At 43.2% G+C, this 19,129-nt stretch overlaps 1 protein-coding gene across 50 annotated transcripts in view; it reads right to left on the bottom strand.

The window, feature by feature from the left end:
• LOC110501770 (titin) overlaps positions 1-19,129 on the bottom strand; it is a 186,535-nt gene that overhangs the window by 49,777 nt on the left and 117,629 nt on the right. For all 50 annotated transcript variants that reach the window (XM_090215944.1, XM_090215945.1, XM_090215946.1 and 47 more), the window contains 34 exons: positions 18,847-18,995; positions 18,599-18,749; positions 18,029-18,310; positions 17,445-17,747; positions 16,893-17,195; positions 16,471-16,752; positions 15,983-16,282; positions 15,448-15,750; positions 15,034-15,342; positions 14,637-14,921; positions 14,126-14,425; positions 13,501-13,794; positions 10,451-13,420; positions 10,012-10,323; positions 9,524-9,808; positions 9,084-9,383; positions 8,542-8,952; positions 8,129-8,404; positions 7,721-8,020; positions 7,322-7,624; positions 6,928-7,227; positions 6,527-6,814; positions 6,116-6,418; positions 5,712-6,014; positions 4,429-4,734; positions 3,854-4,141; positions 3,464-3,754; positions 3,092-3,379; positions 2,321-2,923; positions 2,118-2,222; positions 1,690-1,884; positions 1,176-1,472; positions 478-1,065; positions 77-379 (listed from right to left, as the gene is read on the bottom strand). In XM_090215944.1, coding sequence (XP_090072070.1) covers positions 77-379; positions 478-1,065; positions 1,176-1,472; positions 1,690-1,884; positions 2,118-2,222; positions 2,321-2,923; positions 3,092-3,379; positions 3,464-3,754; positions 3,854-4,141; positions 4,429-4,734; positions 5,712-6,014; positions 6,116-6,418; positions 6,527-6,814; positions 6,928-7,227; positions 7,322-7,624; positions 7,721-8,020; positions 8,129-8,404; positions 8,542-8,952; positions 9,084-9,383; positions 9,524-9,808; positions 10,012-10,323; positions 10,451-13,420; positions 13,501-13,794; positions 14,126-14,425; positions 14,637-14,921; positions 15,034-15,342; positions 15,448-15,750; positions 15,983-16,282; positions 16,471-16,752; positions 16,893-17,195; positions 17,445-17,747; positions 18,029-18,310; positions 18,599-18,749; positions 18,847-18,995 — 12,876 coding nt within the window. The remainder of the gene's footprint in view (positions 1-76; positions 380-477; positions 1,066-1,175; positions 1,473-1,689; positions 1,885-2,117; positions 2,223-2,320; positions 2,924-3,091; positions 3,380-3,463; positions 3,755-3,853; positions 4,142-4,428; positions 4,735-5,711; positions 6,015-6,115; positions 6,419-6,526; positions 6,815-6,927; positions 7,228-7,321; positions 7,625-7,720; positions 8,021-8,128; positions 8,405-8,541; positions 8,953-9,083; positions 9,384-9,523; positions 9,809-10,011; positions 10,324-10,450; positions 13,421-13,500; positions 13,795-14,125; positions 14,426-14,636; positions 14,922-15,033; positions 15,343-15,447; positions 15,751-15,982; positions 16,283-16,470; positions 16,753-16,892; positions 17,196-17,444; positions 17,748-18,028; positions 18,311-18,598; positions 18,750-18,846; positions 18,996-19,129) is intronic.

The following is a 19,129-nucleotide window of genomic DNA, read 5'->3' as shown; positions in this document are numbered from 1 at the left end:
AGTAAAGTGGAATGACTACGTAAATATGACTACATAAAAGCAACGTATATGGATAGATGCAGATTTTTTAACTCACATTTAACAGTTTTGGTCGTAACAGACAATGATGGTTCACTTGGCTCTCCGAAGCCTGCTTTGTTCTCTGCAACCACCCTGAATTCATATTCGACTTTCTCTGTGAGTCCTGTTACTTCATATGAGAGTTCAGCAATGGACTTCTTCGCTGCCCTAACCCATCTCATGCCCTTTCTTTCTTTCTTTTCAACCATGTAGCCTGTGATGTCGCTACCACCATCATCAATTGGTCTTTTCCAGTTGATTTTGACATGGTGTCCTCCAATCTCTTCAATCTCTGGTTTTGATGGAGGACCAGGGGGACCTGCAAACAAAGTATATCACAGTATTTAGGATGCATTAGTGAACATTTACATAACCATTATTCAATCCAACTAAATGAAACAAGTCAGTTTTACATACCAAATTGGTCCACCATCTTAGCTGGCCCAGACACTGCTGCTTCTCCAGGACCATAGTGATTAACTGCCTTCACACGGAAGATGTATTCATTTCCCTGGATTAGCTTCTTGGCAATATAGTGGCAGTCAAGTACTTTTTCTGACAGAATGGTCCAAAGGAGGCGGCTTGTTTCTCTCTTCTCCAGGGTGTAATATTTAACTGGACATCCACCATCTTCAGCTGGTGGTGTCCATGTCAGTGTGACCTTCTCAGACGAAACTCCACTGACCTCAATAGGACCCGGAGCTGCGGGTACATCCAAAACCTTCACTTTCACAACTTCTTCTGTGACACCAAATGGATTGCTGGCTGTAATTGTGTATTCTCCAGAATCCGATCTCCCGGCGTATTTGACCGTCAATGTCGAGGACGTTGCAGTGGACTCAATCTGGCAGATATCTGAAGGCTTGAAGTATTTTCCACCCTTAGACCACACTGATGTTGGTGGGGGTTTGCCTACAATACTTGTTGCAGTTATGACGATGTGGTCACCCGCTCTGACTGTGAGTCCCTCCTTTACAGTGGAATCAATAGTGATGGTTGGTGCCTCTGTTGAATAAATCAATATAGTAATTACCTTCATGGTAGTAAACACACCACATTCTGTCACTTCATTTCATGATTAATAATACAATCATCAATATAAATATATATCTTACCGTATTCATCCTTGCACACAAGTGTATCTGTTTGTTCAGAGGGAGGGCTCAATGCTCCAGCGGCATTTTTTGCCCTGATTCTGAACTCAAACTTGCATCCCTCTTGCAGCTCTTTCACAGTGTATGCTGTGTCCACAACATTCACATTGTTAGCCTTTTGCCAGATCTTGGAAGGCAAATCACGTTTTTCCACGATGTAGCCTGTCAGTCTGTGTCCACCATCGTACTTGGGCTCAGTCCACTGAAGTGTTACAGTACTTCTTGTGATACTGATCACATCAGGTTTTCCAGGGGCATCTGAAACACAAACAAGAAGGATGCTCAATGTGATTGTAAGACAAAACCTCCCACATTTATGTAATTGTTCACCGTTTTCTGGTCTCATGATTATTCCAGTGAAAATATTACAAAAAAACAATTGCCAAGGGGACAAACAAGACACAATCCAATCTGGCCTATGGATGCCATGGGACACCTGAATGAACAATGAACCTTGAAAAAATATTCCACTTACCAATTGGATCCAAGGCAACATGCGCCTCAGTTGGTGGACTTGCTCTGCCAACACCGGCCAGATTCGTGGCCATGACTCTGAATTCATATTCCAGTCCTTCAGTTAAGCCGGTGACTTTGTGTTCCTTCATCTTAATGGCTCCCCCTGACCTCTTCCACAGCATGCTGTTCCTCTCCTTGAACTCAACATGGTAGCCTGAAATCACAAGGGTTCATAGATTGTTATGATTGTTAATCAGAATAATTTTTATTCATGTACCAGGAATTTGACCTGGTGATGTTGTGCTGACGTCCCCTTTCAATTAACCGAACACACTGACAGAATTTAGACAAATATACACAAAATCATTCACTTGACAACTCCCACAAGCATCAACTCAGAAAACATAGAGTTGCTACTGTATGCTAAAAAAGACACTTGTACTCTACCAGTAATTGGAGAGCCTCCGGTCTTCCTTGGATCAGACCAGGCCAAGAATGATGAATCATGACGCATACTCATGATCACAGGTGCAGGTGGTGCCTCAGGTACATCTGGAAAGGAGCGATAACATTACAATCAGTCAAGAATATCCAAATGACATCTAATGACAAAAAATGATCTATACAATTTAGAAGAAAACTTAACTTACTGAATGGATGCTTGGCAACAATAGGCTCGGATTTGAGTCCTTCACTAGCACCATGCTTGTTCTGTGCACAGACTCTGAAGATGTATTCCGTCTCCTCATGAAGACCTGTCACTCTGAAGGTGGTAGTATTGGAAACTGCTTCAATATCGGTAGCAATGCTAACCCACATATTGGTTACAGAATCCCTCTTCTCAAGAGTATAGTTGGTTATCTCTGATCCACCATCATCCTTCGGTGCAGTCCATCTCAGGGTGCACCCATCTGCAGTGACATCCTTAAACTTCATTGGTGCGACAGGCATTCCTGGTTTGCCAACCACCCTAATGAAAATGGTGGATTCCTTTACTCCAGAAATGTTTTTCAGTGTGACTGTGTACTTAGAGGCATCGCTCCTCTGGCAGTCACGGATCAGGAGGGTAGTGTTGACTGCTGTGGATTCTGCACACACTCTTCCAGTATCGGTCAAATCCTCATCCTCGCCCTTCTTCCAGGAGCATTTAGGAGTAGGTTTGCCGTAGAGTGGGAGCTTGATGCGGACTATACTTCCCTCCTTTGCAATGTAGCACAGATTGGGAATGCCCCGCAAGTCAACTCCAGGATGAACTAGAAAAGACAGAGGACAAGAATATGGTTAATATCTGCCGGTGAAAAACAATGGTAGTGAGATAAATCACAGATAGTTCATGAGGAGGAATTCCTTATGGGCCCTGGTCAAAAGTAGCACACTATATAGGGAAAGGGGTGCCATTTGGGATGCAGATAAAGACTTACTGATCTGGTCTTTCGCCACCACATCCAGCTCCTTGTACGGACTGTCACCAGAGTCATTTACAGCTTTGACTCTGTACTTATATTCTTTTCCTTCCACCAGATCCTTGGCACTGTACTGCATGTTCTTGGAACTCATTAGCTCCTTCCAGTTATCGTCTCCATTCATAACCTCAAGCACATACACAATGATGCGGCTACCGCCATCACTGAGAGGTTTCTTCCATCCAAGGGTGCATCCTTGCTTTGTGATCAACAAGGGCTTGAAGTCCATGACCGGCCCAGGTTCCTCTGTAATATCAAATGAGATTAGAAGAACATTCTCTCCACACAAAACAATGTAGATTATATTAGATATAATGCATGATCACTCACCAGATGCTCTAACTGAATCTGCAGTTTCACATGCCTCGCCAACACCATATTCATTCACAGCCTTGACTCTAAAACAGTAAGATCTACCAGCCTCCAAATCAGGGACCTTGAGAGTGTTTTTGGCATAGTTATCTTTAACTAGAGACCAAGCTTTTCTCTCTGCATCACGCTTTTCAATAATGTAACTGGTCACTTCGCTTCCACCATCAATAAGAGGAGTATCCCAAAGGATCTTTGCACTGTCCTTTGTTGTCCCCTTTACCATGAGATTGACTGGTGGCCCAGGGGTATCTGTATGTCAGATAGATAAATGCATTAAGGATTACAGATTAAGCCATATTTATTTAAGATCTCATGAATCGAGTCTTAAATACAATCATTTCTGCTTACCGTAAACCTTGACAACAATTGTATACATCTTCATTCCGCTGCGACTTTCAAGACTCAGGATATATTTGCCCGCATCATATCTGTTGCAACTCTGGACTAACACCACAGTGTCAGTGTCGGTGCTCTTGATAACGATGCCTTGTCTTTCCTTGATGTTGCTGTTCATTTTTGCCCAGATCACCTTGGGAGTGGGACGACCCTTTATGGTGGCGAAAAGTCTCATTTGGGACCCAGCACGGAGCTCCAGAACCTCCTTCAGGTCAGCACTGAGTTCTGCCTCAGGAGCAACTGAAATCAAAGCAAGAAAACTTGTTTCAATCTACACAATGTTGGGTGTGTACATATACTTAATTGTAAGCTCATTATAAACTTGAATACTTGAAAAACAAAGTTAATAAATCTACATGGTGATAGAGGTGAGTTTCCTCCCTTACCTTGTAAAGCATTTTGCGCACCAGAAAGGCTATGTATAAATCCAAATCAATTACTATTATTATTATTATTCTTACATATGATCCTAAAGTTAGCCTACAGTATACTCATTCAATCGGGTTAGTATTCAAATGTTAGCATACCCAAAATGTCCTTTGCTACATGTTTGTCTGGCACTTCGCATGTTTCACTGAAGCCCACTTTGTTCACGGCAGACACACGCAGTTGATATTCAGATTTATCAATGAGGTTCTGAACAAGGTAGAATGTGTCTTGGAGGTTCTTGGGCACGTTGCATCTGATCCAGTCTGTTGCGTCCGTTCTCTTGCATTCAACAAGGTATCCCAGAATGTCACTGCCTCCGTTATTGGCTGGTTTAGTCCAGGTCAGGCTAATCGTGCTGCGGCTGACGTCAGTGACCATCGGGTTCACAGGGGGTCCAGGAGGATCTATTGAGGAGCACATTTATGTTATATAAAAGGTCATTATAAATAAATATATATTTGAACATAATATAAAATCTACAGAGGGCAACATTACTGTAAAAGGTACATATTACATAAGCCATTTAACAGAAGCTTTTATCTAAAGTTACTTATGTGTGCACATATTTTACATATGGGTGGTCCTGGGAATTGAACCCACTACTCTGGCGTTAAAATTGCCATGCTCAACCAATTGAGCTACAAAGGACCATTAAAATGAAGTATAAAAATGTATTTAATGTATATACACTGGGTGTACTTTAAGAAAGCCTTCCTAATATTGAGTTGCACCCCTTTTTGCCCTCAGAACAGCCTCAGTTCATCGGGGCGTGGACTCTACAAGGAGTCGAAAGCGTTCCACAGGGATGCTGGCCCATGTTGACGCCAATGCTTCTCACAGTTGTGTCAAATTGGCTGGATGGGTGGTGGACCATTCTTAATACACACAGGAAACTGTTGAGCGTGAAAAACCCAGCAGCGTTGCAGATCTTAACACAAACCTGTGCGCCTGGCACCTACTACCATACCCCGTTCAAAGACACTTACATTTTTGTCTTGCTCATTAACCCTCTGATTGGCACACATACATAATCCATGTCTTCATTATCTCAAGGCTTCTTTATTTAACCTGTTTCCTCCCATTCATCTACAGTGATTGAAGTGGATTTAACAAGTGACATCAATAAGGGACCATAGCTTTCACCTGGATTAATCTGGTCAGTCTATGTCATGGAAAGAGTTCTTAATGTTTTGTACACTCAGTGAATATATTAAAAGTGTATTAAATAAATATCAAGTATACATTTTTATATTAAAAGTAAATATAAATGTACATATTATAGGTAGATATCAAGCTACATATTATAGGTGCATTGTCATCCAGAATGATTGTCATCCAGAATGATGTTGGGTAAATTGTTTTAATAAGTTTGGATACTTACTGATAGGATCGTGGGCTAAAGCCACAGTGGATGGCTCACTGGGTTTGCCAAGGCCAGCGTTGTTCAGGGCAATTACTCTGAATTCATACTCTGCTCCCTCTGACAGACCAGCAACTTCCAGGGTTCTCTCTATCAAGGCTTTCCTGTTCAGTTTAGTCCAGTTGACTTCCTTGGTTCCCTTCTTCTCCACTATGTATCCTAAGATGGTTGACTTGCCATCATCGGCAGGTTCCTTCCAGCTAACGGTCATGTGCTCTTTGGTGATGTTTGTGATGACTGGTGCCTCACATGCCCCAGGGACAGCTAAAAATAATGATTCAAGTATTAAACCAAGTCTGTTAAAGTATTTACTGTATTAAAACTACTGCATTAAAGTATATGAAAAAAGTAAATAGAAATCTTACTGAATGGATTCCTGGCATAGACGGGATCAGTCAAGATGGCTTCTCCAACCCCAAATCTATTCTCTGCGCGGACGCGGAACTGGTACTCTCGTCCCTCAATCAGTTTCTTTGTGGTGAGTTCAAACACATCACCCTGAATATGGGCTGCGACCTGAGCCCATTCAGCTCTACTGGTCTCACGTTTGTCAACAATGTAGTTTGTGATGTCCGAGCCTCCATCGGCAAGAGGCGCCTTCCAACTAATCTGGACACTATTGGCAAACACGTCACCAAACTTGACAGAGACTGGTGGACCGGGGACATCTAAGAAGAAGAATATGTTTATGTTTCTTGATTATAATAAATGTAATATGTTTCTAGTTGAAAAAACCAAATATCTTGAAATATATCTTTGTCTGTCTTTATACTTACCAAAAACAGTTAACTTAATTTCTCCAGTTTTGGATCCACTTGCATTTTCTGCCAAAATAGTATACTCTCCTGTGTGTTCCTTTGTTACTCCAAGAAGCTCTATGCTGAAGAGATGTCTCAACTGGGACATCTTCAACGTCTCAGAAGCTCTCAATACTTCCTCTCCCCTCTTCCATGTAACCTTGGGCATCGGTTTTCCAAACACCTCTGCCTCAAGAAGTACATTTGCCCCAGCCTTCACTGGCTTAAGCCTCTTCATTGGGATTCCAATTTCTACTCTTGGTGGCACTGAAATGATCATTGAGACATGGTCAAAACTGCACTAAAATCCAATCAAATCCATGGTATATACATATATGTACTTAATTTAGAGGAAACAAATGTCAATGCACTATTCCTACCCTTCTCTGCAGAGACCAGAACTGGGTCTGTGATGTCTGATGCCCGGCTCATGTTGACAGCGGTCTTTGCGATGACTCTGAACTGGTACTCCATGTCTTCCTCCAGTCCAGTTGCAGTGTACTCTTCTCTGGGTACATTCTGACTGCTGGTGTTGCAACGGACCCATTTGTCTCCAGGGAGCCTCAGGGCCTCAACATAATATCCAATGATCTTGCTTCCACCGTCATTCTTTGGTCTAGTCCAGACCAAGGTGACTGCATTCTTGGTAACATCAAGAACCTCTGGTTTGCCTGGTGTGTCTGTGCAGGAATAAATCAAGTACACAATGTTTGAGGAAGAAGTCGTACGATTTATGTATCATAATAGGAAAAAAGGAATAAAAAATACACATACCAACTGGTGTCCTTGCTGTGACGAAGTCAGACTTCTTGCTTGGCTTACTCTGTCCAGCACGATTGATGGCAGATACTCTGAAGTTGTATTCCAAGCCCTCAATAAGGCCTGCACAGGGATATTCCATTGATCTGACAACTGAGTCGTTAGCTTTGACCCAAAGGAGACTGTTCCTCTCTTTGCGTTCAATGTAGAAGCCAGTAATAGGGCTGCCACCATCGCTCTCAGGTCTGTCCCAGGCTACAAACATACAGTCCTTGTTGACCTTGGTGATGTGGCAGTTTAAAGGCTCACTGGGCACATCTATTGATAAAATACATCAAATAAAAACAAGTTTTAGATTAAGTGAACGATACAACAATACAACAGAGTTTAGTAGATTTTTTGTCTGAAACCCACCGAAGGGGAATTTGGCAATCATCCTGTCTGATGTTAGGGGGTCTGAGATTCCATAGCGATTCTCAGAACGGACACGGAAGATGTATTCCTTTCCAGGGATGAGCTTTCCCAGTCTGCAGCCAGTCTTGCCACAGGACGATACAGCGTTTACCCAGTCGCCTCTGATCACGTCACACTTCTCCACTACGTAGTTTGTAATCTGGCTTCCGCCATCTTCAATTGGTGCTTTCCAAGAGAGTGTGCAGGCATCAGCGTCAATGTCACTGATCTCAAATGGAGGCTCAGGCGCTCCGGGGATATCTGAAACATTAACATACAGTCATTATCAGCATCATATCTAACACAATTTTCATTCGAATAGTTTGAAAATAGAACCGACTAATTATTTTATGCAATTAAGATACAAACCTCTAATGATGATTTTAATATGCTGATCTACTTTAGCACAGCTGTTCTCAGCAACCAAACTGTATATTCCACTGTCGGTTCTGGACACGTCTTTGATGATGAGCACACACATGTTTGCAGATTTGTGCACAGCAAGACGACTAGAGGAAACAACATTGTCATCTCCTCGCATCCATGTGCAGGTTGGTGCTGGCTTTCCAGACACAAGAGCTTCCACTCTGAGTTTAGCTCCTGCTTTGGCAGACACAGCCTCCGCCATCATGATCTTGGGTTCCACTGAAAACCAAATAAAAAGGAATTTTTTGTTAACTTGATTTGATGAAAAATAATCCCTCATCACACACAAAAATCACAATTCTATTATGTGTAGATATGTTGTGAATAACATTGGTTGCAAAAAAAAGAAAACTTACGCATCTGTTCCTTGATCTCATAAGCGTCCCTAGTTTCAGTGTACGAACTGCGACCCATGATATTTCTTGCGGCCACCCGGAATCTATACTTCATACCCTCCTTGAGTCCACTAACTGAAAGGGTTAAATTTTTAACAGTTGTGTATGCCATCCATTGTGGTTCTGGCTTCTCTTCCACTGGTTCTTCCACAACCACAGGTGCAGGTACAGGTTCCGGAGGATGAGGAGCTTCCTCTCCTTCTACTGGTTCTGCTGGTTCTGGTTTTGGTTTGGGTGGGATGAGCCCCATGTATTCAACTATGTAACCATCTATCTTAGCTCCCCCATCACCCAATGGTTTCAGCCATCCCAGAAGTGCACTGTTCTTTGTAATTTCCAATACATCAATCTTCGGGCATGGTTCAGGTTTGCCTGAGGAGAAGAAAACCAGCAAAATGTTGTCAAACTTCAGACTTAAATAATTGAAGGCTAGGCTTCGAATGCCCGAATGAATGAATGGTCCTTAGATCATTAATGAAACGGTCAACCAAAAGGGTACTTACTGACAGGATCAGATGCCATGTAGGACTTTGGCGAGACCTTCGCAACTCCAGGACCATATTCATTCACAGCAGTGACTCTAAAGAAATACTCTGTGCCTGAAACAAGTTTCTTGACGTTGGTTTCAGTCTGTTCAATATTGTTTGCGACTGGTCCCCAGGTCTTGCGATCGATTTCACGCTTCTCAATAATGTAATGAGTGACTGCACTGCCACCATCGTTCTCAGGGGGTGACCATGCCAGTTTGGCGGACGTCTGTTTAATATCTGTGGCATCTAGACCCACTACAGGCCCTGGGGTATCTGTTGAGGGGAAAAACATGTAATCACATTGACATGTTTATGTAGTACAACATATTATAAGATTATGGGCAGATATTCAAACTGCAAGCAGCAATATAGCAATGTAGCAGTTCTGAGATGAGCGAAAACACACTACTTACCCAGTACTTTGACATTGACAAACACTGCCTTCTCCCCAGCTGGGCTGGACAGGGTCAGGGAGTATTTGCCTGAATCATCACGTGTACTTTCAGGGATAACCAAGAAGGTCATTGTGTCAATGATGTCCACATGGCCCTTCCTGACAACGTTATCGACACCCATTCTTCTCCAGCAGACTTTGGGAGGTGGTCTTCCCTTGATGGTTGCCACCAGTCGGATGGGACATCCGGCCCTGACTGTCAGACCGTCCTTCAGACTAGCATCCATGTCAATTTCAGGTGCCTCTGTTGGTCGAAGAAGGTGTAGATAGATGTATTAGTGTGATGATACACTAATGATCTTTCACACAATGTAATTCAACTGAAATATGCCACATTAAACAAACTCTAGTACTATTTACTATTCACTGACTAAGTCACTTGGGATAAGCCCATCTGCTAAATTACAAAAATGTGAATGGAAAATGTAAATGTATTTTAGGACTCACCAAGGATATCCTTGGGTTGCACGGGCATCGTAAGATCCGCCGTTAAGCTCATACCGCATTGATTTTGAGCAGAAACGCGGAATTCATACCATTCATGATCATCCAGACTGGAGACAGTGAATTCACATACAATTAGCTGGGCTGCGACATTACACCTCTTCCATGCCGCATCCTTGTTTCCCTTGATCCTCATTTCCACCACATAACCAATGATAGGAGCTCCACCATCAGAAACAGGCTTTGTCCACTTCAGTGCTACAGAGGTCCTTGTACTGTCACCAACCTTCAGATTTGTTGGAGGGGCTGGGACATCTGAAAATATCAAAACGAAATAAACAAACTGCATATTAACACAGATACTTTGGATATGCAAAGGCTAAAGCAAAACCATTGTGAATGTATGATTTTATCATATTTAGAACTGCTGTACTATACATACCTAGAGAATCCCTGGCGGCGAGTGATCTTGAGGGTTTGCTTGGTTCACCAAGTCCTATTTCATTCTCAGCCCTGACGCGGAACTGATATTCATGATCACGCAGCAAACCAGTGACAGTCAGTTGGGTCGAATCAATGGAATGCTTTGTGCAAGGAGACCATCGTACTCCGAATTCTTCCTTTTTCTCCAGAATGTAACCAGAGATTTCCTTTCCACCGTTATTCTCAGGAGGGTTCCATGTAACGGTCATCTCCTCCTTGGAGATCTTGACAACTTCTGGTGCTTCTGGAATGCCAGGTTTACTGAATTCGGTCCTTGCCACAATAGGTGCGCTCTCCACTGCAGGACCTGCCCCCATCTTGTTTTCTGCACGCACCCTGAATATATATTCATTTCCTTCTACAAGGCGGGTTACTTTAGCAGAGTTGGTGATCACAGCAGAAGAATGTATGGACCACACCATTCTCTTCTTCTCACACTTTTCTATGATGTAGTTATAAATTTCACATCCACCATCATCATCTGGCATATCCCATGTCAACATGCACCTATCCACTGTAACACCATTTACAACTAGGTTGCTGATAGGACCAGGTCTATCAAGCACACACACATTCGCCCATCCAGTGGCTGTTCCAGCACTATTGGTAGCAGTGATGTTATATTTTCCAGTATCTCCACGTCTTGAGTTTGTCAACAGGAATTTAGAGAATTCTACACCGGCTTCTATTTGGAGCCTTGGGCTCTTGGTGATGTCCCCTGTGTCTTTCTCCTTTGTCCACTTTACTTCCGGAACTGGTTTTCCCTTGACATCAGCTTCAATTGGAATGGCGTCACCGGCATTAACCACTAGAGTCCATTGCAACTTCATCTTGATCTCTGGCACCACTAACTGTTCTTTAACCTCAACCTCAGCAGTTGTCACCCAGTTGCTCTCACCTCCTTCATTCTTTGTCTGTACCCTGAACTGGTAAATTTCGTTTTCAATGCACTTGTCTGCCATGAAGTAAGTTTCCTTAATCGCACCCTTGTGCAGTCTCTCCCATTCCTCTGCCACTTTAGGTTTCTTTTCAACATGGTAGCCCAGGTTACGGCTGCCACCATCATAGTCTGGTCTCTTCCATTTCAGGAAGACGAATGTCTTGCCGATCTCAGAGATAATGAAGTCAATAGGGTCACCAGGCTTCTCAATGGGATCAACAGCAAGGATGGCTGTTTTGGTCTCTGTTGAAGGTCCAGCACCAATTTTGTTCTCTGCACTCACACGGAAGAAGTATTCACAACCCTCATGGAGTGGTGCCTTCATAAGGCGTTTGGTGCAATCATTTGATACCACTGTCCAATTCCTTTGACTAGGTTGACGGCTCTCAATAATGTACTGTGTTATTTCAGTTCCTCCATTATCCTCTGGGTTCTCCCAGGAAACCATGCAGGATTCTTTTGTCACGTAAGTGGTCTTCAGATTCTGACAGACGCCTGGAGTGTCAAGCACATTCACAATAATGGTAGCCTGTGCTTGACCACTGCTGTTTTTAGCAAGGATAGCATACTTTCCATAATCTTGCCTTACTGCATCTGAAATCACCAGCTCAACCAGAGGGAAGTTGTTGTTCATCTCAGTACGCCTGTCTATGCCTAGAATCTTGGCATCCTTAGACCAAGTGATATCAGGATCAGGTCTACCTTTAACTCTAGTAACAAGATTGATACTCTGTCCCACCCTAACTGTCAGAAGGTCACGGCAAGCAACATCAACTGTCAGCTCTGGGGGAACCAGAATGTCCTTGGCAAGGACTGTTTCTGAGAGCTCTGTAGGTTTTCCATCTCCAATAATATTGGAAGCGCTAATGCGGAACCTGTATTCCATGCCCTCAGTAAGTCCCATTGCTCTAAATGCGCACATCGGGATGAGATCCTTATGAACTTTCTCCCATTTGGCGCTGGCTGATTTCTGACATTCAACTATATAACCTAAGATGGGGCTGCCTCCATCTCTTGTTGGCTTGGTCCACACCAAGTCAGCATATGACTTGCTCCAGTCCCTCAGCTTAGGGTTTAATGGGGGTCCTGGCTTAGTAATAGGACGGGTGCACTTCACTGGATCTGATACAGGAGAGGGCTCGCTGACGCCAGCAACGTTCTCAGCAAAGATTCTGAACTCGTAGCTGTTGTTCTCAAACAGACCTGATGCTCTGTATCGGAGATCCAATATAGGTGTCTTGTTGACGCGGATCCATTTCCCTGTCATTTCTCTGCGCTCTACTACATAGCCACTGACTGGACTGCCACCATCAAATTCAGGCAGAGTCCATTCTATGGTCACAGCATTCTCTGTGATATCAGAGCAGGTTGGCTGGCCTGGAGGGCCAGGTGGATCAAACATATGTTTGGCAATAGTGGGAGGACTCTCAAGTCCAGCACCAATGCCCACCTTGTTTTCTGCACGGACACGCAGAATATATTCACGACCTTTCTCCAATCGAGAAATTTTAGCCTTTGTACCAGTGCATCCTGAGCACACAACTGACCATGGTTCCCATGCCTTTTTGGTATCCTTCTTTTCAACAATATAACACGTCAAAGGAGTGCCACCGTCATCTTTAGGTGGTCTCCAGTTGATGACCATGTGGTCAGGGGTAACTTCAAGGATGTTGATCGGGCCAATGGGGGCACCTGGGACATCGAGCACAGTGACGTGCAGAGCAACAGTCTTGCTTCCAGCAGGGTTTGCCACGGTGAGGAGATACTCTCCAGTGTCACCTCTGATACATCCAGTGATGGTGAGAGATGTGTTCATGCCCTCAGTGTCAATCTTGACGTTGCCCTTTGTTGCCAGTTCCTTTCCGTCACTCACCCACTTGGCTGTGGGAGTAGGAATTCCTTTCATGACTGCTGGGAGTACGATAGTGCTTCCAGCCTTGACAATCAAACCCTCAATAAGCTTCACATCCACTGAAATAGTTGGTGGCACTGAAAAAAGAAACATCAATGTTAGACTTTGAGGCATGTGGGCTGTTATTTATTCTTATTGTTGATCAAAGAAGTCTTACAGAGTTTCTCCTGGCAGGTTACAGGGACACTGGTGTCAGGACGGCTCACGCCAACAGCATTCTGGGACTTCACACGGAACCTGTATGTCTTTCCCTCCTCCAGTCCAGTGACATGGCTATGAGGATTGGTGACAGTCTTGAAGGTGACCCAGTCTTTTCCCTCTCCCTCCTGGTGCTCAACGATGAATCCAGTGATCTCACTTCCTCCGTCGCGGTCTGGCCAATCCCATTGGAGCCAGACTTCAGTCTTATCTACGTCGATGTGGTGTAGATTCTTTGGTGGACCGGGTGGATCTGAAAGTCATTCAATTTTGAAAATCAAACGATGAATCGTAATAGATGGTTGGTAAACATTTGGGAAATTGTCACCGAAGTGTTCAAAAACATATAGAATATAACTTTATTATCCATCTGAGGATGGCAAATATTTTTCTACCGTCCTCCGATGGGCAATAACATTCTAATCGATTTTATCCCTTACAGAAAAACACATGATTTCACATGTGGAAAATCATATGATTTCACATGAGAAATTTCACGTGAAATCATGTGAAAACAAGTGTTTTTGGAACACTTCCGTAAGGGTATTACATTCTATTCCATTCTTGTTATCATCAGTACTCACAAAGAGGATCAACAGCCTTGATCGGCGTCTTAGTCATGATGTAGGAACCTCTGCCAAACTGGTTCTCAGCAGCAACACGGAACAGATACTGGACTCCTTCCATAAGATACAGAGCCATCAGACTAGGCTTCTTGTTTGATGCAGCGACGGGCACCCATTTCTCAGCCGCCACGTCTTTCTTTTCCACAACGTAGTGAGAGATGACAGCCCCTCCATCATCCTCAGGAACCTTCCAGGTCAGGTAGGCTGACTCACTGGTGATCTCAGAGATTTTCAGATCCCGAGGAGGTCCGGGTTTATCTAGATAAACACGCAAATATTAATGAATTAATCAACACATGTTCCTTTTTTACTTAAATAAATGATATGTCCCAACAAACAAGCCGAAAATAAACAGCATACAGTACATTGCATTTTGTGTTAACTATGCATAATTAGAGCAACTATTTGTTGGGATTTTTCTCAAATAAACAAACTTCTTATTAATTGTTCTCAGTTAAATGTAACATACCTAAGGTGAGCACTGTGCATGTAGCGGACTTCTTTCCAGCTGCATTTTCAATAGTGAGTGTGTAGTTGCCGCTGTCTGAGCGGACACAGTTGAGCATAACAAGTTTGCTGCCATTGGCAGTGGCAGCAATGGTACAACGATCTGCGGGAACCTCTTCTCCGTTCTTCTGCCATGCTACAGTGGGAGGTGGCATGCCCTTGATCACTGAACTGAGAGTAATATTAGTTCCTACCATCGCAAGATGGTCACGGGACATATTGGCATCAAGCAGCAACTCTGGTTTCTCTGTATAGGGATACAACAAAAATATATTATTGTTGTAAGTTGTACATAGAATTATTGATGATAATTTCCACATTGATATAAAGTTAATAATAAATAAAAATGAACTACTTACCCAGTCTGTCATGTACTTTCACTGTTTGCTTACAAGGGGCAGGCTCAGAGCGTCCAGCAGCATTCACAGTGAAGACCCTGATGTTGTACTCTGCTCCGTCTTCCAGGCCCTTTAGAACATAGTTGCATTCTGGGCACTCTTCAGGAGTCTCATTGCCCTGTGACCATTCTACTGCACCAACCTTCTGGTACTCAACAAGGTAACCAAAGATTTTGCCTTTGCCATCATGGCGAGGTAGCTGCCATTTCAGGCTTACGGTATCCTTGGTCTTGTCGATTGCCTCTGGCAGTACAGGGGGGCTGGGAGGAACTATACAGAGAGAAAATGCATCAGTTACCAATCCTAACTTCATATCAATAATTTACAATAGACCAAATAGCTTATTAGGCTTTTTAAAATAGTTAATAGACTTACCAATTGGATCTTTGGCAAGAATTGTGTTTGATGGGGGACTAGGGTCACCAGTGCCGATTTCATTCTCTGCCATAACCCGGAATTGATATTGACAGCCTTCAATAAGGTCAAGCACCCTGAACTGAGTAGTTGGGTAGAGGGGTTCTCTGGTGGCACGAGACCATCTCTTTGCAGCTGGCTCCTTCTTCTCCAATATGTAGTTAGTGATGGGCTTGCCGCCATCACGAGGTCTGCTCCAAAGCACAAGGCAGTTGTCAGCATACACCTCCCTCACGTTGGGCATCTCTGGTGCCTCAGGCACTCCTGTAAAACACAGGATAACAAGTCACATTAGGAACAGCAACAACGGCACTCAAGTGGACAAAAAATAAGTAAATAATGGTTTTATCCCAAATGGCAACCTATTCCCTGTATAGTGCATTACTTTTAGCCAAGGCCCATAGGGCTCTGGTCAAAAGTAGTGCACTATATAGGGAATAAGGTGCCATTTGAGACACAACCTAAATAATTTAAATCTATTGCAGTGATTACGTACTGAAGAGATCTTTGGCTCTCATCTCCTCTGAATCCAGTGGGTCACTGATTCCATACATGTTCTCAGCACAGATTCTCATGATGTACTCTCTTCCCTCAATCAACCTGGGGATTTTGCACGTCAACTTCGTCGAAGCAGATGTTACATTCCTCCAGATGTCACTATTGACGTCTCTCTGGTCAATGATGTAGTTGGACACGTCCACTCCGCCAGAATCAATAGGAGGTTTCCAAGAGATCACCATAAACTCTCTGTGAACTTCATCAAAGATGACTGGACCCACTGGTGGTGTTGGGCGATCTGGATAGGAAACCATAATGTGTTGGTCACTTTGGTTCATAATTTATGATAATGGTTTGTTCACTTTGGTTCAAAACTTTAACTTTGGTTCATCTATGTTTTTTTGTTTTGTTTTTTTACATCAATTTAACAAATAATATTAGAGGCCATTGATGTGAGATGTTCAGCTTGACTGAATAACAACTTACCTACAACAGTCACATTGCAAATGCCCTTTCGAGAGCCGGTGCTGTTTTCAACCAGCACGCAGTATCTGCCGCTGTGCTCGCGCTTGGCTTTCATAAGGCCTAAAGTCATGGTGGTCAGTGAGTTTTTGAACTTGATGTGCTGATCGGCTTTCAGCTCTTCGTCATCTCTGTACCACATGATAGATGGAGAGGGCTTTCCGGTGTAGCGACCCTGGAGAGCCATGCTCTCCCCAACATGGATGATGATCTTGTCACGGAAGTCAAGCTCAATGGTTGGTGGTTCTGAAAAGGCACATTCAACATCATTACTATATTTCAAGATAAGATTTCAATTCAAAACATCCTCTGTTTTCGGTATTCTACAATCAAGTTTAATCAAAGTGATTTGGTAGAATCAAAGTAGAAAACGGCAACCATCTCACCAAGTTCATCTTTGCAGGTGATTGGTTTGGTGCAGAACGATGGCTTGCTGGGCCCAATTTCATTCACAGCGCTAACTCTGAACTCATAGGTGTCCCCATCTCTCAGACCGTCGTAGGTGAATCTCCTCTCCATCAGTTTCTCCTTTGTCAGACGTGTGAACTTGTCCTTGCCGATCATACGGGCCTCCAGGATGTACTTGGTGACCTCTGACCCTCCGTCAGACACAGGAGGTTTCCATGTTAAGCTGATATAGTCTTTATGAACTGCTGTTACTTCAAGGTCCTCTGGGCGGTCTGGAACGGCTGGGTAACACAACACAATAGATTACTCATCACATCACATTTTTTAAATGTCATAATAAGAAAGGACATTTTTTTATATATTTTTTTTTAAAGGAGTGGGGCAGTTAGGAGAGAGTGCTGAAAGAACCCATATGGGCAGTGGTATAATGTACTGTACATTTGCTTGAGAGGCAGTGGGTTATACCGCTTGACCACTCCAGGCCAAGAAAAAGTAATCTCGATATAGTTATGTATGTAGACCAGACTTACTGATGGGATCCTTTATGATGATTTCACATGCGGTGTTAACAAAAGGTCCAACTCCAATGGAGTTCTCAGCTGCGATTCTAAAGAAGTAAGCTTTTCCATTCTGCAGTCCGTGGGCCACAGCATTGTGTCTGGTGACTGTGTAGGACAGGGCAGTCCAGGCCTTCCTCTCCGCATCACGCTTCTCAATGATGTAGTTGGTGATGGCAGAACCACCATCATCCTCAGGACAAAACCAGTTCAACTTGCAGGAGTCGCTAGTGAGGTTCTCGGAGGTGAAGGGTACGCCAACTGGACCAGGGACATCTGAGGAAGAACATGAAAGATTGTGAGACCTCTGTTCTATTTGTGGTAACATGCATGGTTGTTATTGAGCTGCTACAGGGACAGCGGAGAAAAAAATAAAAATAAATTGTGTACAAGAGATAATAACTTGTGGACACAAGATTGTTTTTCCACATTACAATCTAATTAGAGTATCTCAACTTGAGTATCACACACACTTCTTTAAGTGTCGTCCTGGTTCTGCATGTGTATGAGTTCCTATCTTATTTATTGATTCTTTCCTGTCATTTCTACACACTTACCCAGGACATCAACAATGATAGATCTCTTCTTTTCTCCTCCTGAGTTAGCAGCAGTCAGAGTATAGACTCCTTGGTGTCTCCTGGTGCAGGGCTTGATGACCAGCGATGAGCTGATGGCGGTGGTCTCAACTGCACTTTCTGGTGGTAGAGCACCGTCATCACGGCTCCATGTGATCTTTGGAGCAGGCTGGCCAGACACAAAGGCCAGGATGCGGATCACACCACCGGCATGGACCACCATCCTTTCCTTCACTGTGGCATCAAGGTCAACCTCAGGAGCAACTGTGATAGGCATAAAAAAAAAAATATTATCATTCCATTTATCCCAAACAGATGAACTAGATCACAATTTCAGGGAGCAGATGAAGAATTTAAAAGCATGATATTATCATATGCGGATGTAAACAGGTCAATAAAGAAAAGCAGGAAAAGTCAAGAAAATTAGGACATTGCTTTGTCGGTAGGTACATTTCAATGAAGTATGAATAGAGGATAATGATTCATCTATCTATTTCTCCTAAAACAAGAGATCATCATTTCAAGAAGGAGAAATTTAAGAAGTTAACTCACTTGTCCTGTCTTCAACCTTAATAGCGTCTGGGACTTCACCGGGTTCGCTGGGGCCTGCAGCATTCAACGCTGTCACTCTAAACTTGTAGAATCCACCGGTCTTCAACCCAGTAATGACCAACTTGGTGCTTCTGTGCTCCTTGTCTTTAGCCTGAAACAAAAACATATGTTATGTAAAACTTGTGCACATACAGGTTACCTTATTGGGAAAAAAACATTCAAATTACAAAAACAATCATTATACTTACTTTAACCCATTTGTCTGTTCCATCCTCTGAGTATTCAACAATGTATCCCGTGATCTTAGATCCACCATCCTTCAGAGGTGGGATCCAGACTAGATCCACTGATGACTTGGTCCAGTCTGTGACCTTTGGTGTTGGAGGTCCAGGGACAGCTACACAATCAAATTCAAACCATGTTTAAAACACTGAAATATGGTTGCAAAAATCTGTGCAATAAGCTATTAAAAACAAAAAACTACAAGTAGGCATTGGTCTGAAGCCGAAAAAAAAAGGAAATTCACATGAG

The sequence above is a fragment of the Oncorhynchus mykiss genome, chromosome 22 (assembly GCF_057628025.1).
Source record: "Oncorhynchus mykiss isolate SJ-2025 chromosome 22, ASM5762802v1, whole genome shotgun sequence".
Classification (NCBI taxonomy): domain Eukaryota; kingdom Metazoa; phylum Chordata; class Actinopteri; order Salmoniformes; family Salmonidae; genus Oncorhynchus; species Oncorhynchus mykiss.
This window is presented reverse-complemented; position numbering and strand designations above follow the sequence as displayed.